Source organism: Peromyscus maniculatus, chromosome 8, assembly GCF_049852395.1.
Source record: "Peromyscus maniculatus bairdii isolate BWxNUB_F1_BW_parent chromosome 8, HU_Pman_BW_mat_3.1, whole genome shotgun sequence".
In the NCBI taxonomy this organism is placed as follows: domain Eukaryota; kingdom Metazoa; phylum Chordata; class Mammalia; order Rodentia; family Cricetidae; genus Peromyscus; species Peromyscus maniculatus.
The window spans coordinates 89,571,865-89,595,087 of record NC_134859.1 but is presented as its reverse complement, the minus strand read 5'-3'; the positions used below and the strand labels follow the sequence as shown (position 1 = coordinate 89,595,087).

At 56.8% G+C, this 23,223-nt stretch overlaps 2 protein-coding genes across 3 annotated transcripts; one reads left to right on the top strand and one right to left on the bottom strand.

The window, feature by feature from the left end:
* The first annotated feature begins 1,517 nt into the window (after positions 1-1,517).
* Positions 1,518-11,686, top strand: Fam171a2 (family with sequence similarity 171 member A2). Of its 2 annotated transcripts, none has more exons than XM_076543435.1 (8): positions 1,518-1,780; positions 5,021-5,248; positions 5,475-5,567; positions 8,700-8,858; positions 8,942-9,121; positions 9,230-9,346; positions 9,477-9,582; positions 10,103-11,686. In XM_076543435.1, the coding sequence occupies exons 1-8, from the start codon at positions 1,663-1,665 to the stop codon at positions 11,553-11,555; spliced, it is 2,454 nt and encodes an 817-aa protein (XP_076399550.1). In that variant the 5' UTR covers positions 1,518-1,662; the 3' UTR covers positions 11,556-11,686. The 2 variants fall into 2 exon arrangements, with proteins under 2 accessions (XP_076399550.1, XP_076399549.1); XM_076543434.1 differs by having other exon boundaries at positions 9,456-9,582.
* A 428-nt stretch (positions 11,687-12,114) lies between these two features.
* Positions 12,115-18,821, bottom strand: Grn (granulin precursor). The gene is made up of 13 exons (XM_006970590.4): positions 18,432-18,821; positions 15,810-15,954; positions 15,573-15,698; positions 15,370-15,454; positions 14,881-14,990; positions 14,647-14,782; positions 14,414-14,523; positions 14,090-14,213; positions 13,761-13,858; positions 13,425-13,670; positions 12,981-13,214; positions 12,674-12,898; positions 12,115-12,586 (listed from the first exon to the last, which is right to left on the bottom strand). The coding sequence occupies exons 1-13, from the start codon at positions 18,461-18,463 to the stop codon at positions 12,446-12,448; spliced, it is 1,812 nt and encodes a 603-aa protein (XP_006970652.1). The 5' UTR covers positions 18,464-18,821; the 3' UTR covers positions 12,115-12,445.
* Between the last annotated feature and the right edge of the window lie 4,402 nt (positions 18,822-23,223).

Here is a 23,223-nt window from a genome sequence, read left to right as displayed (position 1 = left end):
TCCTGGCTGCGGTGGTAATGGTGCTGATACAACGGGCAAGTGAAGCAGATTCAAGGCAGCCCTGACAGATTGTAAAGTTGGGTTGAGACCAACAAGATGAAACTCACCAAGGATGAGTGCTAAAGCCGGTGTCAGGCTCCAAAAAAAATGGTTACATAAGCACAGAACGGGGAATATGGTTAGATGGAAATGTCTATTAAAAAGGAGGAGATGTGTGCAATCCCATCTACCCTGGCTAGCTACTCCAGTCTGAGGTGGGAGGGCTGTGAGTTCAAGGACAGCTTAGTCTGCATGTGAGACACTACCAAAAAAGGAGGAAGAGGGAAACAGATGGAAGTGGGGGGAGGGGAAGGAAAGAAGGAAGAGAGGAAGGAGGGAGGGAGGGAAAGACCTGGTGGCTTTTGTCCCCTTTAGTAGAGAGGCCTAAAGAGGGAAGCCTGCTGGGTCCTCTGGGGGTGTCCTTCCTTGTCCTAGGTCCCCTCAGGGTAGTAGGTTGTACTGAAGAGCTAACAGGGCAGAGGGGGGAGTGTGTGGTTAGATGAGGACCTGCTCACGCAGAACTGAAGTGGAGTGATGGTAACAACCAGAAATAATGAGGGAAAGCTTGTTTGGGGCAAGTCTTCAAATGTGGGGTTCAGCGACGCGAAAGAGCCAGTGTGTCATTGGTGAAGCCCGAACCCATGGGATGCTCTGGGAGGGAGATTTGCTTCCACACTCCGCTCCAAGACCTCTCTGGCCAGGTGACTCCTCCCCCGACCAACAACGGCCCGTTATTACACCCATGCTCCTGTCAGACTTGGGTTGGAGTTCCAGGGACTGGCTGTGTAGACCAAGGTGACTTTGAACTCACAGAGATGAGTGCTGTGATTAAAGGTTCGTGGCACCACCCCCGGCGCCCCAACCACTCTGCTAGGAAGAGATTATTATAATTGTCATTTTAAAGGATAAGTGAGGTTGACCATGGCGGCTCACATTTGAAATCCCAGCACTCCGGAAACCAAGGCCGGAAGATCGCCATGAGTTCGAGGCCAGTCTGGGCTACCTAGTGAGTTGCAGCCCAACAAACCAACAGAGTGAGGACCTGAAGGCTGAGGGACATGTCTTGCCCAGCTTGTTTCTGAATGGGAGACGTGAGAGAGGCCAGACACGACCACAGGTCTACTTCTCCGTGCTGGAGACGGCAGCCTCCTTAACACTGCGGAGCTGTCCCGGTGGGAGAAGGGGAGTCTCACCCTTTTGAACCACACACAGCCCTCAGGAGTAAGCAATAGCCATTCTCCAACACGGCCAGCCTCCCCTCTCCCCCAATTTGACACCATGTCTCAAGAGCTCTCGAACCTCAACCCGGGTAATTGCCCCCTAATTGCTGCGCTCCCTTGCTGTTTGGAGTCTTGGGTTGCTGGGTGGGGGGCTGTCGGGTGGGCTGCAGGCAGAGCCGGGCCGCGAGGGGGCGGTGCCCGCAGGCCCGCCGTGCCGGGCGCCGACTGCAGGGGGCGCTGGCGGCCGCTCCGGGCGGAGACAATCGAGCCGAGCGGGCGCCGCAGCCGGAGCGGGAGCCCAAGCCCGAGCTGCACGGAGCCGTGCAGAGCTGGGGCTGAGCGGGGCCGGCCGAGCGGGGCCGGGAGGCAGCGATGGACCGCTAGGGCCCGGCCGAGCCCCGCGATGCCGCCGCCGAGTGGCCCCGGCGTCCTCGCGCGGCTGCTGCCGCTGCTGGGGCTGCTGCTCGGCGGCGCCTCCCGGGCTCCCGGCAAGTCTTCGCCGGAGCCCCCCAGCCCTCAGGGTGAGTCTCGGCCGCGAGGGGGAGGCGATCGTGGGCCTGCGCCCGGTGATCGGCTACCACCGCTGGCGCCCCTCTTCACGGTGCTAGTGACTTGGGGTGCATTCTGCTCCCAGGATGGGGGGAAGGCGACCCGAGATCGGTGCTTCTGGGAGAGGGAACGGGGGACTGTTTGCGGCGGGGGTCTTGGGGAGACACAATGAGGAGGGCGAGGGTCTCCAGGCTCGGCGCCACCGCCTCCTCCGACTTGTTTTTCTCCCTCCTGGTCCGCGAGGCGCTGCAGCCAGAGCTATTGTCTGCGGAAGACACCCGCCCAGGGGCGGGCTGGGGCGGGCGCCCGCTCCGCAGCCCCCCGCGGGTCCCTAGCCGCGACCCAGGCTGGGTGGGGGCGCAGGCATCGGCTGCCACCCTGGGCCGGACGGGGGCTGGGAGCTTAGAGCTGGGCTGCAAGGGAGGAGGGGAGAGGGGGAGTGGGTGAGGCTGTGGGCGGGATTGACTGCTCGAATGAGGTTTTCACCCAGGAACCTGACAGCTTCCAGCCAGCCCCCCAGGTTTAGAATTTGGGGTGCATCAAATAAACACTGATCAGCTCATACTGGAGGGAGGGACTGCAGTGCTGGTGGTGGGGGCTGAGGGAAGGGGTAATGGTGATTCCCAGCTGAAGGCGCATGGCAAGGCTGTGGTGGCGGAACCATGCTGAGCTGGCTGGCTGGCTGTAGGCAGCACCAGCTGAGAGGGCAGGTGTCTGGGTCCTTGTCCAGCCCGTCTCTTGCCACTACCCTCCTCTGCCAGCTTCCAGATCCTCCCCTTCGCTCCCCAAAAGGAGGAGACCCTGACCCTCCTCAAGCCTAACCTGGCTCAGATAGGTGTGTGAGGTGGGGGTAGGGCTGGCCTCTGCGGTGAGAGCTGGAGACCCTGGCTCCACAGCCCAGTCCTGGATGCTCTGGACCTCCACCCTCCCCATCCCTGCTTCCGTCTCCCACATTTCAGGTTCCTGCGCCACCACCCCACTACTGCTGTACCTTCCCCCTGCCTGTGGCTCCGTCCTGAAACAGTGTTCGTTCCTTACACAGCCCCCCCCCCCGACACACACACACACACACACACACACACACACACACACACACACACACACACACACACCAGAAGCTATCAGGAAAGGCGGCGGCGGGAGGTGGGGGGTGTCTGGTGGAGGGAAGTAGGGTCCGGATGAAGCGAGGAGGTCGGATTTCCTCCTGGAATGAGGCAGGGCTAAAGTGGAGAGATCCAGCTACTGCGTGGAATGTCAAGGTTGGAGGGTAGGGAGAGATTTCCCTCCCTGTGCCTCAGTCTCCCCTGATTTCCCAGAGAAGAGGCCCAAGCTTCCTAGGAAGCTCCGCCCACAAGACTCTGCACCCCAGGGGAGGGAGGGCCCAGGGAATTAGCTGGAATAGAGCCAGGATGGGGGCTCTCTCAGGCAGCTGGCTGGGAGCCCAGGCTGTGGGGAAGAGGGAAACTGCTAGACACCTACCCCACCTCCTTGGCACCGACGCCCCTCGGGCCTTACCTGCCCACCTCTGTATTGTTTCCCCGGGACCCCTCCCTCTTCTAAGGCTTGGGCCCTTGAGCCCAAAGGCTTCCCTCAAGTGACGAAATTTCAGACTCCTGGACCCCCTCTCGCCAGCTGCTCTCTCCAGCTGTTCCCAGCCTAGGATAGGGCTGGGAGCAGTCAGGATCTTTTAGCTTCTCAGAATTCCTACTGGGAGAGGAGACTGCCACTCCTTGGAGAACCAGAGTGGAAGTGGGCAGAGTGGGCGCCCCACCCTGAAGAGCTAGACTCTGGCCTAGCCTGGAGAGGGAGGTGGGCTCCGGGAACAGCTGGATGGGATGCCAGGGACAGGCGTGGTGCCCTGCATTGGAAGCCTGAGATGAGACAGCTGTCACTGTCGAGTGGCAGCCTCCGGGAAAGGCCTTCTCGGGGTTCTGTGGCTGCCCACACCTCCCCCCCCCCCGCCCCCTCCGCTCTCAGCTCCGGAGTCCTTCTCCACCCGGGATTTCCACCCAGCACCCAGTGTATTCCCCGACAGCCTTCTGTGTCTGAACCTCTCCATCTATGACACTCAATGGGGAGGCTGGGGTGGAGCATGGTCTGGAGGGAGAAGTTGGTGCTGAGTGGAGAGGGTTAGGGTGGCTGAGGCTGCCTGAGGAAATCCATGAGAGTAACTCAAGGCCTCATTACCCCATCCAAGCCCAGAGCACCTCACTGCCAGGGCCAATATGACCCGGTTATCCTGGAGGCGGGGATCACAGACAGCCTGGGAATCTAGAAGTTGTATGCTTCCTTCCCAATCCCCTCCACAGGATTGTCTGGGTCTTGGGCCTGGGTCTGCTTCCCATGCAGCCCTTCCTCACCCGGGCCCCAGCTCCCTTGCCTGATCTCCTGGGAGGAATGAGGGCGTTGCCATGGTGACTGACTGTAGCTGACCAGCTAATAGACTTGAGGGGAGGGATCCAGATACATGTTTGGGCTTAGGAGCTGGGGCAGGTCCCTACATTTGAAGGGAAACAGATTTTTGGAAAGGATCCTGGAGTGAGGGTGAGTGATAGGGATGACCTAAGACAGCTTAGCATCTTAATTTTGTTTTTCTTTCTTGAGAACTCAAATGGGGACCCAGCCCCCATCCTCCCTCCAAGTTACCTCACCTTGACCTTCACCCTCTTCATCTGAAGCTCCTCATTCTCCCCTGACTCATTCTTGGCCTTTCTTCTCCTCCCCATAGACATTGGTCTCTTAGGGTCAAGTGGCCAAATATTTATATTCTAGAAGTAGACTGCTAGGTTTGAAACTCCGATTTCTCACTTAACTGTAGTGCAAGAAATTACACTTTCTGAGCCTCACTGTCTTTATCTGTAAAATGGGCTGAGGGCATATTTTAGCAAATAGAGCATTTCTTTGGCTGTAAGATGTATTCCTATTTTGGAAACCAGTAAGAGTGCGGGAAATGCTGTCAAATTATAATGATGACATCACTTATCACAGACACCACCTGAGCTCAGAAACCTGAAAGTGTGCATGGGCTAGAGCTGGCGAAACGGATTGACCTGCTCGGACTGCTGGCTTTGGCAGAGAGCGCCGCTCACTGATTGAACTCCGTGCTGAGAGCCTGGATTTGATATCCCCTAGCACTGCGCTGGAGTCAGCCCCCCCCAAACCCCAATGTCCCCCCTTCTCATCCTCACTCCCTTCACCCCATCTTCCCACAGAGATCCTGATCAAGGTACAGGTATATGTGAGCGGGGAGCTGGTGCCCCTGGCCCGGGCCTCGGTAGACGTGTTTGGGAACCGCACTCTGCTGGCTGCTGGCACCACGGACGCAGAGGGCGTGGCCACGCTACCCCTCAGTTACCGCCTGGGCACCTGGGTGTTGGTCACTGCTGCCCGCCCCGGTTTCCTCACCAACTCCGTGCCGTGGCGTGTTGACAAGCTGCCGCGTGAGTGCAGGGGGCAGGTGGAGGGGGTGGGGACAGAGCAGCAGCTGACCCACCATCAGCCCCTTCCCAAAATAGTCCTTGGGGGTGGCGGGGGCAGCTTCCCAGCAGCTGCTGCCTGGGCTGGGGCATAGAGAAGGGGCCGGGGAGGATGAAGCCACTGGGATGCGGATGAAGGCGGCATCTGGGGAGCGCTTCCTCTAGAGCTGACGGGCCACCCTTCTTGCAGTATACGCATCCGTCAGCCTCTACCTGCTCCCAGAGCGCCCAGCCACCCTCATCCTCTATGAGGACCTTGTACACATCCTCCTAGGCTCTCCAGGTAAGCGATACCCCGCTGTTCGCTCCATAGCTCCTCTCCCTGCCCTCACCTGTATGCAGAGACCCTCTGCTTCTTAACACAGTAGCTGGGTGACCTTGGGCAAGTCACTCACCCTTTCTGAGCAGTACTTGATGTATGTATCAGATGTGGAAAGATAATACATCATCAAATTAAGGTTAAAAAAATTGCATCAGGCGCAAGGCCCTGGGTTCAATCCTCAGCTTTAAAAAAAAAAAAATGCATCAGATGTGCTAAGAGAGAGAGAAAAAAAAAACAAGTGTTCAATAAATATTTATAGTTTTTGGGGGGCCTTTTTGTAGTTTCTATTCTCCAAGTCCCGCCTCCCTGATCTGCTTATCTCCAGTAGATCTACATGTATTTGTCGTGCACTTTCCTGGTGCCTGGCTGCTCTGAGGCCACGAGGGCCTGCCACAGCAGCTCACCATCTATCCCGTGGCCTGGGGCAATCCTCAGTGTTCCTTGTCTCTGCGCACAGGCCTTCGGTCCCAGCTCACATTCTGCTCCGTGCCATGCGGAAGGCTGGTGCTGGCACACAGGGTGAGGGAGAACACACCCACAGCCCACCTCACGGTCCTAGGCAAATGGGAAGACAGACAGACAGACAACTGCCAATCCTGGGAGAGTTTACAGAGCAGGCAGACAGTGGCCGAAACACCCCTCACCTTTGGGGGAAACCGGGTGGGGCTAATAAAAGGAGCAGCGGCTGCGTGGCCTAGGGGTGGCAGGTGAGGTGAGGCGCCTGGCTGGAGAGAGAGGGTGGTGAGTCGGCAGGCAGAAGGGGCAGTGGGGGTTCAGTGTGCTTTCTGGCCGGGATTGCAGACCAGCGGAAAGGCCGCTCCCCAGTTTAAATCCTTACGGAATCCTTATGGACAAATTGCTAGCTTGCCATCTTGGGCTCACTTGACGCCATATCAGAGGCCTCCATTGCCCCCCAGGGATTCCAAAATGTCAAATGGATCTTTGTCCCAGTACTTCTGCCCTCTCGTGGCTTCCACAGCCCTCCGTGTGAAGTGCAGAGCTCTTCAGAGCTGGCAGCACCCTGCAGGACAGAGCAACCACTACCCCCTTGTAGCCTGTGACCTCTGGGCCTTTCTCCTGCGTGTCCCCCAAAGCAAGTCCACTCCCTTACTCCCCTACCCTACAAAACTGCAGAGGGTGGGCCAGGCTCCCAACATGTAGTTGGGATGGGCTTGTGTGGAGGGATGTGGGGTGACAAGGCCAGGCTCCAGGATGGTGGTCCTGATACGTTTCTGAAGTTCTGGCTCCATTTCTGCGTCTATAAAATGGAGTCGATACCTCAGGGGCTGCTAGGCTAATTAAGGGAGTTACTATACATAGCCTGCTTAGGACAGTATCCAGAATATTTTGAAGTTTAATAAATGTTACCTATGATCACACTGTATTGGAATTCTGTTTATATGTCTGCTCCCTCGGCCCCAAAACACACACACACACACACACACACACACACACACACACACACACACACACAGCACTGTAAGCTAATGTGTGTCTATCTAAATGGAAATTATCTGGGGCTGGAGAGATGGCTCACTGCTTAAGAGCACTGGTTGTTCTTCCAAGTACGAGGGTCCTTTTGGATTCCTAGAACCAGCACGGTGCCACACAAACTACCTTGTCCCAGGAAATCTGACGCCCTCTTCTGGCCTCTGAGAGCACTGCACACATGTGGTGCACAGACATAAATACATACAAAATGCACATAAAAAATAAAGGAAAAATATATACTTCTTTTGTCTGTCTGTTTTTCAAGACAGATTCCTTTGTATAGGCTTGGTTGTTCTGGAACTCACTTTGTAGACCAAGCTGGCCTCAAACTCACAGAGATCCGCCTGCCTCTGCCTCCCCAGTGCTGGGATTAAAGGCGTGCACCACCACCAGCTGGTAAGGAAAATTTTTTTTTTAATATTTATTTATTTATACAGTATTCTGTCTACATGAATGTTTATAGGCCAGAAGAGGGCACCAGATCGAATTATGGATGGTTGTGAGCCACCATGTGGATGTTAGGAACTGAACTCAGATCCTCTGGAAGAGCAGACAGTGCTCTTAACCTCTGAGCCATCTCGCCAGCCTTTTTTTTTTTTTTTGAAACAGGATTTCTCTGTGAAACAGTCCTGGATGACCTAGAACTCGCTCTGTGGACTAGGCTGGCCTCGAACTCACAGAGATCCACCTGCCTCTGCCTCCCAAGTGCTGGGATTAAAGGCATGCGCCACCACCACCTGGCCAGGAAATTTAAAAAGGATAAAATTCCACAGTTCCTCAGCCACACACGTTGGCCACTTTTCTCTTTTTCTTTAATTTTTGAGAGTAGCTCAGAACTCTGGTTCAGTCTAGCTTAAGACTTCTGCTGTAGACTCCCGAGTGCTGACATTACACGTGTGTGCCACCAGACCAAGCTCACCAGCCATGTGTATCCAGGGGGCACTAAATGGGCAGCATCCTAGCAGAAGGTTCTAGAGAAACTGTAAAGAACAGCACACACTATACTGTGAGAATGGAGATAGGGGGTCTTCTCCTAGTCAGCTCGGCATCCCGGGACCTAACTCAAATGCCTGCCACTCAGAAGACACTGTTAGCCCAGGACATGATTGTTGTTAGTGTGTGTGTGTGTGTGTGTGTGTGTGTGTGTGTGTGTGTGTATGTGTGTGAGTGTGTATGTGTTTGAGTGTATTTCTGCACACCATGTGCATTCAAGAAACTATGGAGGTCAGATGAGGGTATTGGGTTCCCTGGAACCAGCGTTACAGATGGTTGTGAGCTGCCATGTAGGTGATGGGAACAGAACTCTGGGCCTCTGCGGGAACAGTCAACTCTCTAAGCCACTGTGCCTTCTCTTCAGCCCCACGACCCTCACCGTTTTATAAGTTTATAAGGAAACTTGAGAGAAAGCAAGTAATTTGTGGAAGGTCACACACATAGTCGCCAGACATGGAGGTTTCAGTACCACATCCCTTCAAGTTACCCGTTCCTCTCCATCACCACCCTGGCCTTTTTGGTTGGCCTAACCCAGTGGTTCCCTTTTTTTGGATGTTTGCACTCTGCGTCGGTCCGGTCAGGCTGCCATAGTGCCTGCTTTCCATCCAGGTGCCCGCTCCCAGCCCTGGGTGCAGTTCCAGCGCAGAGCGGCCCGCCTGCCTGTCAGCTCTACCTACAGCCAGCTTTGGGCTTCGCTCACCCCCGCCAGCTCCCAGCAGGAAATGCGGGCTTTCCCTGCCTTCCTGGGCACCGAGGCCTCCAGCTCAGGTAGGCCATGTCCCGAATGTAGAGGGGAGACCCCTTCCTTACCTAGGGACTTAGCCGTTAGTGCCAGTGTCCTCTTCCCTCAGGCAATGGCTCCTGGCTGGAGCTGATCCCCCTGGCTGCTGTGAGCGTACACCTGCTAACGGGCAATGGCACAGAGGTGCCGCTCTCGGGCCCCATTCACCTGTCCCTGCCAGTGCCCTCGGAGCCTCGTGCCCTGGCTGTGGGCACCAGCATTCCAGCCTGGAGATTTGACCCTAAGAGCGGTAAGTGTTAGGGGCAGGGCTGCAGGAGGTCGGGGAAGGAATGTGGGGCTCAGGTGAGAGGTGGCAGGACACCGAGTTTGACAAACGAACTCCTCTGGCCTCTTCCAGGGCTGTGGGTCCGAAATGGCACCGGTGTGATTCGGAAGGAAGGCCGACAGGTCTACTGGACTTTTGTCTCCCCACAGCTGGGGTACTGGGCGGCTGCCATGGCCTCCCCTACGTCTGGTGAGATTGGCGGGGAGGTGGGGCAGTAGGCAGTGGTGGGAGGAGAGGCTGGGAGAGCTCAGGCCCTGTGAGAGGCAGGAAGGGCATCCTAAGCCCTTGCCTGGCACAGGGCTGGTTACCATCACCTCAGGCATCCAGGACATCGGCACCTACCACACAATCTTCCTGCTGACCATCCTGGCCGCTCTCGCACTTCTGGTTCTCATTCTGCTGTGTCTACTGATATACTACTGCCGGTGAGTGCTCCCGGGACCCACCCGCCCGCCCTCTCTCCCAGGATCCCTGCACCGGGGTCCCAAAGACGCAGAAAGCACAATTCTGATCCTCAGTGGGCTTCCGGGAAAGAACAGCAATACAAGGCCTCAGACCCGAGAGGCTGGTAGCTTTACAGGGAGGGGTGACAGACGGCAGGACCTGCGGGCCTTGCCCCTTGCGGAGACTATCCAGCTGCTCCAACCAACCCAACTCTCACTCCCCGGGGATCCCCCCAGAGCAGGCACTCTGGCTGGTTTACATGCCAAAGCGTTACCGAGTTTACCCCCATGAAGTTGAAAGGATGAAGCTCCTGGATGTGTTATCGTCTTTCTACAACCAGCTTCCAGGCATCATCTAGCGGGATCCCCCTCTCCCCCACCTATCTCGAATGTTCCAAGCATCATCCACGATCCATCCCTTGTGCTGGCAACTGTGGGGTTTAAGGAGACCTTTGCTTTCAGCATTCCCGAGGTCTTGTCTCGTCTCGCTCCTCCTCTCCAGGAGACGCTGCTTGAAGCCAAGACAACAGCACCGCAAGCTGCAGCTCTCCGGGCCCTCGGACAACAAACGGGATCAGGCCACGTCGATGTCTCAGCTCCACCTCATCTGCGGGGGACCCCTGGAGCCTACGTCTTCGGGAGACCCCGAGGCCCCGCCCCCAGGCTCTCTACACTCGGCCTTCTCCAGCTCCCGGGACTTAGCATCCTCCCGAGATGACTTCTTCCGTGCCAAACCGCGCTCCGCCAGCCGTCCGGCCGCCGAGCCTCCGGGTACGCGCAGCGGCGACGGTGGCGGGCTCAAGAGCGCCCGCTCCGTCGAGGGTCCTGGAGGGCTGGAGCCCAGCCTGGACGAGTACCGGCGGGGTCCCGCGGGGGCCGCGGCCTTCCTGCACGAGCCGCCCTCGCCGCCGCCGTCCTTCGACCACTATCTAGGCCACAAGGGGGCGACCGAGAGCAAGACCCCTGACTTTCTGCTGTCGCAGTCGGTGGACCAGCTGGCACGGCCGCCGTCCCTCAGCCAGCCCGGGCAGCTCATCTTCTGCGGCTCCATCGACCACCTCAAGGACAACGTGTACCGCAACGTCATGCCCACCCTGGTGATCCCCGCACACTACGTGCGCCTGGGCGGCGAGGCGGGCGCCGTGGGAGTGGGCGACGAGGCCACCCCACCGGAAGGCTCGGCCGCCGGCCCCGCGCGCCCTTTCCCTCCACCCGACCCCCAGCGCCCGCTGATGCAGGGCCACGCGGGTGCGGGGGGAGACGGCGGCGGCGGCGGCGGCGAGGGCTGGGGCGGCGGGCGCTCCGCCCCGGTCAGCGGCTCGGTCACCATCCCGGTGCTGTTCAACGAGTCCACCATGGCGCAGCTCAACGGCGAGCTGCAGGCTCTGACCGAGAAGAAGCTGCTGGAACTGGGCGTGAAGCCTCACCCGCGCGCCTGGTTCGTGTCCCTGGACGGGCGTTCCAACTCGCAAGTGCGCCACTCCTACATCGACCTGCAGGCGGGCGGCGGCGGCCGCAGCACCGACGCCAGCCTGGACTCGGGCGTCGACGTGCACGAGGCTCGGCCGGCGCGTCGCCGGCCCCCACGGGAGGAGCGAGAGCGCGCGCAGCCGCCCGCGCCGCCGCCGCCCGCGCCCCCGCGCCTGGCGCTCAGCGAGGACACGGAGCCCAGCAGCAGCGAGAGCCGTACGGGCCTCTGCTCGCCCGAGGACAACTCGCTGACGCCCCTACTGGACGAGGTGGTGGCGCCCGAGGGTCGGGCGGCCACGGTACCCCGGGGTCGGGGCCGCAGCCGTGGGGACAGTTCCCGCAGCAGCGCCAGCGAGCTACGGCGCGACTCGCTCACCAGTCCCGAGGACGAGCTGGGGGCGGAGGTGGGCGACGAGGCTGGCGACAAGAAGAGCCCGTGGCAGCGGCGGGAGGAGCGGCCGCTGATGGTGTTCAACGTCAAGTAGCGCGGCCCGGGGATCGGCCGCCGCCCCTGCCGCCAGTGCAAGGTCCCCAGAGTGCGCGCCCCGGGGTGCTGCGGGGGGCACGCGCTCTTAGCCGGGAGAAGGGTTCTGAGCCCATCTGGGGTATGTGCTGGGGGAAGTGTCTTGGGAAGGGACCCTGGATCGGCCTCTAAGCAGAGGGTGGTGGGAGGGGCCCGGTCCCCCTCGGGAGGGGCTGGGGAGGAGGGCTGGGGTGGGGAGCAGTGTCTGGATAAACGTGGCTGTACATAGAAAGATCTATTGTGGGCGAGCAGGAGGGGCGGCCCAGCTTCAGCGGCTAGGGTGAGGGCTGGGAAGGGAGGGGCAATCTCTGTGGACCCTTGGGAGGGGAGGGCTGCCGCTTGGATGTCACAGGGCTGGTGGCTGGGGTGGTCCTGGGGACTAAGTGGGTAATGTGATGGTGACGCTCTAGACACAAAAATACAAAGCTGTTGAGGTTGAAGATGTGTGTGTGTGTGCGTGTGTGTGTTTCTCTGGGGGATGCTGACACTGGAGGACCCCAGAGCACCAAATCAGACACCGCTAAGAAGTGTACAAACTTTATTGGAGCCAACACGCGCGCGCACACGTGTGTACATACACACAAGCGAGCTCACACAATACCTGTGGATCGGGAAGAGCACCTGGCCACAAGGTCCACAGAAATCTGAAGAAATGGCAGTTTGAAATGGGGCTTTTTTCCACAGCGTTCTTTGCATAAGAGAAGGTCTTAGTTTGAGGCCCCATCTCCCATGGTGATGGGGTGACTCAGAATGGGTAGGTCTAGAGGAAGAGGTGCTAGGGAGGCCTGAGTGGTGGGTACCCTCTGATCAGGGTGCCCAGGGCTGTGGAGTTTCTTAGTCTTTAGCCCCTCCTTAGAGCAGCGGTCTCGGGGCTGGATTACTCAAAAACATGTCCCAGCGAAAGGTCTTCTTTTGAAGCAAACACTTGGTTCCCTTAGATGAGCAGTGGAAGCCAACGGGGCAACAGTGTCGCCCGTCTACACAGCAGGTGCCCTGGACGGCCAAGGGAGAGTGAGGACCGGAGAAGGCAGGGCCCAGCCCACGGCCACCCCCAGCCCCAGGGTCAGGGACAGCACTGACCTTTAGGTAGGGACAGCAGGCCCACTCTTCTAGGTGGTTTCTACAACAGGTCTGGTCATCGTGGCAGAAATGCCCCTCGCCACACTCCACACCCCCAATGTGAGGGCCGAGGGTCAGGCGGGCAGCAGGCTGGACGGAGTCCACCTCCTTCTCACAGGTTCTGGCCTTCACGTTGCAGGTGTACCCAGCTGGGCAGCAGTGCTGGTGATCCTCACAGCACACGGCCTGAGAGCGGGGCAAGGGGCAATCACCCTGCTTAGACCACGAACACAGCCCCCTTCTCCCAGGGCAGTGGGTGGGAACTCACATGGGGCAACTGGCAGCAGGCCCAGCCTTCCTTCAGGCTAGGGCAGCAGGTCTGGCCTACTGGGCAGCTGATGTGCTGGTCACAACTGTTATCCTCACTTAGGGACATGGATGTGTGGTGGGCGGGTATCTTCTCCAGGCTAGCCACTATTCTGTCCCCATCTTGACAGTACCCCTCGGCTGTACACGTGAAGCCGTGCGGACAGCAATGTTCGTGGTCTAAGCAGCAGACAGCCTAGGGGTGGGGGGCGGAGAAGAGCGTTCTCCCAAGGGACTCTGGGAGGCCTGCCCACGGCTCCTCCAGCTGGGGACAGACCACAGCCCAGGGCACCACCCTGGACTAGGCGGACCGTGGACACACAAAGCAACAGACACTCCTGCCCACCCACCCGCCAAGGTCCAGGTGCTCTCCCCACCCCCACGGTGCTGACCCCCATCCTTGTACCTCTGGGACAGGACAACAGCCCCAGTCCCCAGAACTGAGTCTGCAGCAGGTATTGCCAGGAGGGCAGGTCGTGAAGTCGTCACAGGGGACATCACTCGTGAAGACTTGTGGGTGCGGCGGGCTGGGAAAGGCTGTGATCTTCTTCATCCAGGGCAGGTGGAGGGCTCCCATTTCACAGGTGCCCGTCTCTGTGTGACACTCGAACCCTGTCGGGCAGCAGTGGACATGGTCGTCACAGCACACGGCCTACGGTGGACAGAGAAAAGGCCCAAAAGCACTGGCGCCAGGCTGGCAGCTCCCTCCGCTGGGACCCGTGTGCCCGCGGCTCCCGGGTACCTTGGTGAAGGGACAGCAGCCCCAGGCCCCAGTGATGAGGTGGCAGCAAGTGTATCCATCCGGGCAGCTCACCTCCATGTCACACTTCACCTCTATCACTGTGGGCAGAAGACACGTCATCAAAGGCACCGGAACCCGGGGTTGCAGATGGAGCGCTTGGTGACATCAACCCACAGTGAGCCTCAGGCAGCACCCGTGGGGAGGGGATGGATGCACTTGCCAGGTCCCTCCACGCAGCCATCGACACCCACCCCCACACCCGTTTCCGGACCTGAGCCGAGCCCCCCTTTATTGGGCGGAGGAAATGGGAGTCCAGTCTGCCCCTGTACCTGGATATCCATGCAGCCTGGTCAGGAAGTCCGTGGTGTAGTCCTTGGCTAGGCACTTACTCTGGATCAGGTCACATACCGTGTCGTGGGGACAGCAGTGCAGATGGTCGGAACAGCAGATAGCCTGGGTGGGGACAAAGAGGGGGGGTCTCTGGATTCCAGTCTCTAGTGAGCACAGGGAGCAAGCCAGACTGATGGCTGACACTACCCCAATCTTCCACCAGGGGGCAGCATGGGCCTTGAGGCGCCCAGCAATCAGCCCAGTTCTTGGAGCCCCCTTGTAAGGCTGTGTCCGGGCCCAGTTGGCTCCAGCCCTTTACTCACGTTAGGCATTGGACAGCAGCCATACTTCCCAGTGGGCAGCTCGCAGCAGGTAGAATCATCGGGGCACTGGGTCTGTGCATCCGGACACACCACGGAATCATGCCAATCCACTGGAAGAGGAATGAGGCATGAGGCAGGAGAAGCGGCCAGGATGGAGGGGAACTTCTTTCCAGCCAGGAGTTAAATGTGGCTTCACCCCCAAGTGCTAGCTGGATGGCCTCCCACCTCCTCACCTGCCCTGTTGGTCCTTTGTGCAGGGAATTTTTTTAATAGCTCGTGGGTGCCCACAGAACTGATGCATCGTGTGTGAGCCAGGTCACAGGTGGACCCTTGGGGACAGCAGTGTACTCTGTCTTCACAGCAAGAAGCCTGAGAAGAGATAGATGGCCCATAATCCATCTTCTCCAGCCCCAGCTCCCAGCTCTACCCCCACTACCTGTGAGTCACCCCCACTTCCCCCCCCATACCTGGGGAATGGGGCAGCATCCCCAGGAACCATCAATCATAATGCAGCAGGTAGAGGAGTCGGGACATTCGAATTTGCTATCCGGGCACTGGATAGCACCCACGGAGTTACCTGCAGATGGGAGAATCCAGGATCCCACCAATCCAGTCAGTCAAGGTCACTGCCAGCATCATCACTAAAGGAACTGCAGTAGGTCTAACAGCTGGGACCAGGGCTTAGGTGACGGCCCAAGATCCCAAGCCACCCTTCCCACAAGCTAGACCCCACTTCGGAGAGATGGTAGAGGCATCCAGTCAAAGTGGGCGGGTGTGAAATCACCCCAGCGTGCCTCTCCAGGTCCCAACACCTGGAATTCTGCATCCCTGTCTGTCCCCTTCTGCTCAGAACTGCCCCTCTGTTCAGAGCAGAACAGGAATCGGGACCACCCCGGCAGCTGGGCTCCGGGGCATTTCCGGCCCACACGATGCCCCCATCCCGTGCCCCACAGCACCTGATTTTCGGAAGCAGGCTGTCCCATTTGTGCTACAGTGGAAGCCCGGGGGGCAGCAGTTGAAGCCATCACCACAAGAGATACCCTGGGGGACACAGAGAAGCCCGTGTGAGCAAGACCCCTTCGCCGGGGACGAGGAGAGGGAAGGAAAGCGGTCAAGGCAGATCTTAAGCACCGCCCCCTCGGGCCAATCGCACCCTCACCCGAGGAAAGGGGCAGCAACTGGAAGTCCCGGACACAGTGCGGAGACAGGAGTAGCCAGAAGGACAGTGGTCATGGCTCTGACAGGAGCCACTTAGAGGATGGCTCATTACGACAGGCAATGTTTCCTGGAAAGAAGAGATGACATAAACCAGAGTATCTGTGCCAGCCCTCTTCTGGCCAACCCAAGGTAGCCCTCCAGAAGGTTCGGGCTGCCAGCTGGGCTGTGAGACACTCACCAGAAGAGGGTTGCAGCAGCTGTACTTGGCTCCTCCCGGGTCCGGGCAGCAGGCAATAGAGCAGAGCTGACCATCTGGACACTGTGTTCCAGCCACCAGTCCTGCCACAAAGGCCAGCCAGCTTACCAGGATCCACATGATCTGCCTGCAAACGCCAAGGGAAGTCTGGTAGCCATCTTAAGCCTAGGCCACCTTCTATTCTGAGGCCATGCCCTTCCCTGTGCCCAGGCCAAGGCATGGCATGCATTGGATTTATTGAATCCTCTCCACAAGTGAACCGGAAGGCAAGTCGATGCGCTGCCGGAGCCAGCGTGTCCCACCGTGTGTGCGGCACACCTGCACCAGCTTGCACACACTGGGAGCATGAACGCTGGCAGGAACACAAGTGTGTTGATTCACGTCCTCACACACGGCCTAACACCCGACACTAGGGGTGAGTGGAGAGGAGCCGAGTTGTGACAGTCAGGAAGGCGCGTGGCTTTGATCTGAGACCGTGAGCTAACTGGGAGGCAGAGGAGACTTCAGTGGCCGCGGGAGGACAGCCAGCTTCACCTTCCTGCCTGGTGCCAACTCCCACAAGTACCTTCCAAAGGCCTTTGGGGAAACAGTTGCCAGTCACATGATCATATGGGAAGCCAAGGGGGTGAGAAAGTTGTGAAAACGGAAGTACAGTGGCCAGAGGTGTCTGGGCTGCTGTCCCCACAGGCCAGCCACTGCCTGCCCGCAACTGTCCCCTCCCCTCCCAGGGGAAGGGCACACAGGGCTGGATTAGCCTCAAAGCTAACTTCATAATGACCCCTCCCCGGCATTAACAGCCTCCCCCCTAAAAGGGGCCATCACCAGGGCCCCCTTGGACTCCTCCAACATGCCACCTGTCTCTCCCTACTCAGAAATCGAAACTCAGCTGCAAGTGCCCCTGTGCCTCAGCAGGAGGAACTGAGCCTCTCACTTCCCTAATAAGCCTTTTCCCAGCTCAGCTGGCCTACCCAGAGACCGAGAGTAAGGCGACCCTGCCTGGGGCAGCAAAACCAGCGATATTCAAAGACCCTCTAGGGGCCACTCTGCCTCTCCCTGCTGTAATCCCTCTGCAACAATTATGCAAAACAGTAATCGTAATATTACTTTCACTTTTCAAATCCATGCCCAAGTCAGGGAAAACAGACTGCAGATCCTGGGTCCACATGTCAACTGACACCCTGGACATTGCCAGGGATTGGACACTAAGTCTCAGTGGCCGGAGGTATAAACAGAGGGAAGGGGCTGAGTATCTATGTCCCAGGCAGGTGACCTATGCAGGATAGAAATAGGCTGGGTACAGCTGGGCGGTGGTGGCCCACGCCTTTAATCCCAGCACTCAGGAGGCAGAGGCAGGCGAGTCTCTGTGAGCTCGAGGCCAGCCTGGGCTATAGAGTGAGTTCCAGGACAGCCAGGGCTACACAGAGGGATCCTGTCTCAAAAAAAGAAAGAAAAGAACAGAAAAAATAGGGTGGGTATAGGAACCGTGTAGCATCTGCACTTGAGTACTAGTCCTGGAAATGCCACTGATTGACTGCCAAGGGCCTCAGAAATTGTTCCCTGTGTCTCAGTTCATCAGTCTCTGTGTGAACCCTGGTGGCCATAGAAGGCGAGAAATCCCAACCGCCCAGACCTCAAAGCTTCCGCCAGGCACGTTAGGCTGTCTTTGATTCCAGCACTTGAGAGGCTGAGGTGGGCGGATTGCAAGTTCGGGGCCAACTTGGGCTACACGGTGAAAATGAGGCCAGCCTGGGCTACATAGATCTGTTCGCCGCCGCCCCCAACCCCCCCAACCCGCCCCCCGCCCCACCCCCGCTTCCTTCTCTAGTTTTCAAGTGCGCTCTCCCCTAACTCAAAGAATATCCCCGAGGTCGTCTCCTGGCCAGATTAGAATGGGGTAGGGGAGCCCTAAATCCCCTCATTAGGATTAGGGAGTGGTGACCCCCTGGCCTCCTCTACACCACGCTGTTGAAACAGCCAAAGGACAGGAGCCGTTCAAGACCCTAGCTTCGAAATCTTCCACTAGGTGGCACCCCCCAACTCCGAGTGTCAAGGGGAGATGAATTTCCCAAAAGGTGAGCCAATCGAGCTGCGGAGCAGGGAAAAGTGGCGGGGAGAGGCGGAAGTTAGCTCTCTCACCCTCCAGAAAGGAAGTACGGTTGACACAAGCCAGGGATTCGGCCACCACGCCCAGGTCCTGCTCCCAACCCCTCTGAGATCCCCACCCACCGCAAGCCACCGCGGAGACCACTCGCCGCACCAGCATGAGAAAGAGCCAGGACCTGGAGACAGAGGTGGGAGGCACAGACGGAGTTAAGCTGGCCCAAGAGTGGGGTGCTTCCTGCTCTGGAGAAAGGCCTTCGGCCTTCCGACATGATGGGCAAGGGGAGCCTTTTATTGGGGGTGTCTACAGCTGCTCCCACCCCTCCCAAATGAGAAGAGAAAGAAAGAAACCCTCGTTAGTGCATCAGAAAGCCCGAGGGGATTTTCAAGAGGCAGGTCTTCTCTTGTCTCTGAGCTGCGACTCCAGGGGAGTCTCAATTGTATAGCAGCCTGGCCAGGCCTCTGGGCAGTAGCCGGGGAGATGTCTGCAACGGGTCCTCCTACCTGCTTCGGGGTCCGCGCTCCCTGGGAGGCATCTGGCGGTCAGCTCCTGGACTAGGGTTTGGCCGCGCGATGGCCCGCCCACCTCAGTTTCCATTAGCCGAGGGTCGGGGATCCCGGGCTTCCATTGGTTACTTGTCTACATAGAGGCGGGACTCTCCAGGAATGCTGTGTTTCTTTTCTACTCAATTCTCACTCCTCCTCCCTTGCCTCTCTCTCCCCACACCCCATTTCTAGGGATCATGTGACTAGACAATCATATGACACTATGGCCCGCCTCCCCCAGAGCAGCGCTTGCTGGTCGGGTTGCTTCCCACCCCCACCCCCCGGGTCCTGGCGGCGCCTGGCGGGGTGTTCTGGAGATGGAGCTTCGCGTGCCTAAGGCCACCGACAGTTACGAGGGCTGCCTCCAGGGCGCGTGTTCAAGGTCGTTTACGGGATAGCGTCCGCTCCTGGATCGGGACAGTTGCACATTCATTGTCTTTTCACGCTAGGCAGCGGGGACTCGGAACAAGCTAAAAGATGGTTATGAGCGTGCAGATAAACAGTCCCTAGGTTTGGTTGGGAGACTAGCTTAGACTAAATCTAATAAACGTTCGAGGGCGAGTACCAGGCGCCATGGATGTGTGTAGGGAGGAGGCAGGAGATTGGCTCAAGGTGGGGGAAGAAGAGAGATGTAGATCGACGTTGAACTAGATCCAAGAGATAGCGCCACATAGAGCTGAATCTGGAAGAATTTTAAGAGGCTGGTTAGGCGGGCCCGAGGTACTTAGGAAGAGGCTAGGAAACCAGATGGAAAGTACAGCCTAGAGGGTTGAAAGTCACATTCAAGGTAAGGGCATGTGGCATGGGCTGGCGGAGCAGGCTGGTGACTGTCAAGGTGGACGAGGCTTCCTAGTTTCAGCTGCCCCCACCTTCGAGGAATTGCCGGGGTGGGTAAATAGATTTTAGCAGCAGAACAGACTAGCCATAAACAAGAGTCAGGCTGCTGAGTGCTAAAGGGCCAGGGCCAGACAGAGACGCCTGAAGAGGCGTCTGGCCAGGAAGAGGACAGGCCCAAGGAAAGGCAGTGTGTGAAAGACAGGTTCCCCCACGTGGAGCAAAGAGCTTGACTGGGAGGCCGCTCCATACAAATAAATTCAGGACGGTGAGAGTCTTGCATAGAGCAGAGCAGAAGAGTTGCTGTGGGTTCTGTGGTGGACTTCTTAGGCGAGAGCTGCAGGAGTCCCAGAAAGTGGAGACCAATGTGGAGAATCTAGGGTAATTCCGCACCCCGATGACATTCGTCTGGGTGTCCCTTCTAGGATCCCCAGACTATAGCTTACACTTCAGTGAGACACATCCATGCTCAGGCAGGGGAGTTGCTTAACCAGGGCTTGGAAGCGAGCTCCAGCAAGACTGCAGCTCTGAGTCAGGGCCTCGTGTGTTCCAGACTCGCCTCCGACCTGATCCGTAGCTGAGGATGAGCCAGGACGCCTCGTTCCCTTCCTCTACCTCCTAAGAGCTGGGACTCGGCAGCCATGCTTAGCTTCTGTGGTGCTGGGATTAAACCCAGGCCTTGTTCATGCCAGGCAAACGCTATCAACTGAACTGTATCCCAGCCCAGGACTGCCTCATAAGAAAGTGGAAAACGGGAAATTATATTCTGGGCCTACTAAAAGCCTATTTCTTTTTGTTTGTTTGTTTTTTGAGACAGGGTTTCTCTGTGTAGCTTTGGAGCCTATCCTGGATCTCCCTCTGTAGACCAGGCTGGCCTCGAATTTACAGAGATCCGCCTGCCTCTGCATCCTGAGTGCTGGGATTAAAGGTGTGTGCCACCACTGCTCAATGAATATTCATTTTTGTGTGTATCATGATTGCATGCCTCTTACACAGTGAAATTTTGAGAAGATTCTCATTCTTCCCATCCTCATCGACTTTTTTTTTTTTTAAAGATAGGGTCTCACTGTGTAGTCTTAGCTACCTTTGAATTTACTTAATTAGACCAGTCTGGCCTCTAATTCACATAGATCCACCCACCTCCCTCTGCCTCACAAGTGTTAGGATTAAAGGCATGTGGCACTGTGTTCAGCTCTACCGAATCTTTTGAGATGTCACCCATAGAACAAGTAGACAGTCATTTCAGCCAGACGGGCTGGCCAATGGGCCGCTGGGAGCTACCTGTCTCCTCCTCCGCTTCACTGCTTCCGAGGTGCACAGCTACACCTTAGGGGTTCACACCTGCAGAGCGAGGACTTGACGCACTGAGCCGTCTCCTTAGCGTCTGAGTTTTATTTTACGTACTTGGAGTGAGTGATGGGGATATCAGGTAAGTGCTCTACCTCTGAGCCACATCTCCAGTCCCCGTCTTAAATCTAGTGTAGAGGCTGGGAAGTTCAAGACCTAGGAAAGCAGATGGTAGAATCAAGTCCAGGCCGTCTTTTTATTTTTGTTTTGTTGAGACAGGGTTTCTCTGGGTAGCCCTGGCTGTCCTGGATCTCGCTCTGTAACCCAGGCTGGCCTCGAACTCACAGAGAGCTGTCTGCCTCTGCCACCCAGGTGCTGGGATTAAAGGTGTGAGCCACCTCCTCCCGCCCAGGCCATCTTTTGAATGATTCAGGCCTTCCACTGTTTGAGTGAGCCCCACTTACAATCTGGTCTACCCAGAAATCACTGACCTAAATTTCATATCATTCAAAACACACATGGAAGGATGCATGTAGATAACCACCACATTACCCTTTGTTTTCCTACATTTTCTCCTGTGCTATACTATGTATGTGCGTATATATACTGGGTATTACATATTTTCCCTCCCAGCCTGTTACTCGTGTTTTGTGCTGTTACATCATCTGGAATCTATGGATCAATCTTTCCTTTCTGGCTTCTGCTTTTTTTTTTTTTTTTTTTTTTTTTTTTGGTCTTTCCCTTTCCTGGTCAAAATTTATAGAGACTGGGTGTTTCCATATCAAGTGCATACGAGGTCCTGATTCTGTCAGTATTAACACATCCCGTAAGTTTCCAGCCTGATGTCCAGATGCCAGACCTGTGCTGAAGTGGGGCTGTGTGGGTGACAGGCCATGCTGAGTTGTGATGAAGTGTAGATGTCCCCAGTAAAGTCACGCCTCACACTGCCCTGCTTTCTGCGGGCCAGCCCAGAGCTGCTTGGTTGTGTAAGGGATGTGGGACTCTCCCACCTGGGACCCTCCCCTTCCCCCTGCCTCTCCCTGGTTTTTCAATAGTCCCTTCAGGGTTTTCCGCAGTCTCTGCTCTGTTCTGAAGGGCCATGACTGTACCAGCATGGGAGCGCCTCCAATCCACAGGACCTTGACATGCCAGATAACATACAGAATGCCCAGTTAATTGAATTCCAGGTTTATTTGTTTGTATACACAGGGTCTCACTGTGTAGCCTTGACTGGCCCAGAACTCCATATGGAGACTAGGCTGGCCCCAAACTCACAGAGATCCACCTGCCTCTGCCTTCTTAGTGCTGGGATCAAAGGCGTGCGCCACCACCCACCAGACTCTAAAGGTAAATTTCCTTTAGTGTACATACATCTCAAAACTAAAATAATGACACAAAAAAATGACATAAAATAATGACATAAAAAATGCACAAAAATAAAAATAATGACAATAACAGCATGTCCCATGCAGCATTTGAGACACACTTGAAATTATCCACTGTGCAATCGAGACTGAAATTTCACTGGTGGTTTTGTGTTTTTATTTGCTCTGCCTGCTTAACCATGGAAGACCAAGGCTGGAGAGAGCATAAAAGCAGCTTCCCATCCCCCACCCGGCCTCGCTTGCCTGAGTCAGCCCGTCACAAGCAGTTCTTGCTCTGGTTCTCCAGTCGACTGCCCTCCTCCTTTGGGTCATCCAAACAGCTGCCTTCCAGCTGTGGTCCCAGGACACACAGGGTGGGATGAGTCACAGCCCAAAGGACTAGCTTGATGGGGGGGGGGCGGCGCCTGAACCCCCTACGAGCTGAGTCACATGGTCACCCGTCTTCCATAGTCAGGATGGCGATGGGCAAAGAAGACTAAGATTCTGGGAAAGTCATCCTGGAAGGAAGACCGGTGCCAGAGGAGGAAACGGAGCTCAGAGAGACTCGGGCCAAGGCCTGGTGAGCTCAGGAGCTGTAGAGTGTCCATTCCAAGCTCTGGGTTGAGGTGGGGCCACCTACACAGGAAATGACCAGAGCCTGTGCTGAGAAGGCCGTGGTTTTGGTTGATTTTCTCCTATAGACATCTTTTTGGTGGGCAGGTGGGGAGAGAGGGGGATCAGAGTCATACTGTGCAGCCCTATCTGTCCTGGAGCTCACTATGGAGACCATGGAAGCCATACCCCATTCATACACACTGGACAGCACTCTACCCCAAACTACACCCTGCCCATGAAGCTCTTTTTTTAAAGATTTATTTATTATGTATACAGTATTCTGCCTACATGCCAGAAGAGGGCACCAGATCGAATTACAGATGGTTGTGAGCTACCATGGGGCTGCTGGGAATTGAACTCAGGACCTCTGGAAGAGCAGTCGGTGCTCTTAACCTCTGAGCCATCTCTCCAGCCCATCCATGAAGTTCTTAATACATCTATCTATCTTTCTAGATATCTATCTATCTATCTATCTGTCTGTCTGTCTATCTATCTATCTATCTATCTATCTATCTATCTATCTATCTATCTATCTATCATCTACTTATTTATTTTTCCAAGACAGGATTTCTCTGTATAGCTCTGGCTGTCCTGGAACTCACTCTGTAGACCAGGCTGGCCTCGAACTCAGAGAGCCACCTGCCTCTGCA

What these genes read in the sequence shown, in the direction of transcription:
- Fam171a2 (XM_076543434.1), top strand. Translation starts at nt 1,663, where the DNA reads ATGCCGCCGCCGAGTGGCCCCGGCGTCCTCGCGCGGCTGCTGCCGCTG. An exon ending in GGAGCCCCCCAGCCCTCAGG is followed by an intron (nt 1,781 to 5,020) that starts GTGAGTCTCGGC and finishes ATCTTCCCACAG; the next exon opens with AGATCCTGATCAAGGTACAG. An exon ending in GAGATTTGACCCTAAGAGCG is followed by an intron (nt 9,122 to 9,229) that starts GTAAGTGTTAGG and finishes GGCCTCTTCCAG; the next exon opens with GGCTGTGGGTCCGAAATGGC.
- Grn (XM_006970590.4), bottom strand. Translation starts at nt 18,463, where the DNA reads ATGCCTCCCAGGGAGCGCGGACCCCGAAGCAG. An exon ending in AGCCTGCTTCCGAAAATCAG is followed by an intron (nt 14,991 to 15,369) that starts GTGCTGTGGGGC and finishes TCCCATCTGCAG; the next exon opens with GTAACTCCGTGGGTGCTATC. An exon ending in GCTGTTGTCCTGTCCCAGAG is followed by an intron (nt 13,215 to 13,424) that starts GTACAAGGATGG and finishes CCCCACCCCTAG; the next exon opens with GCTGTCTGCTGCTTAGACCA.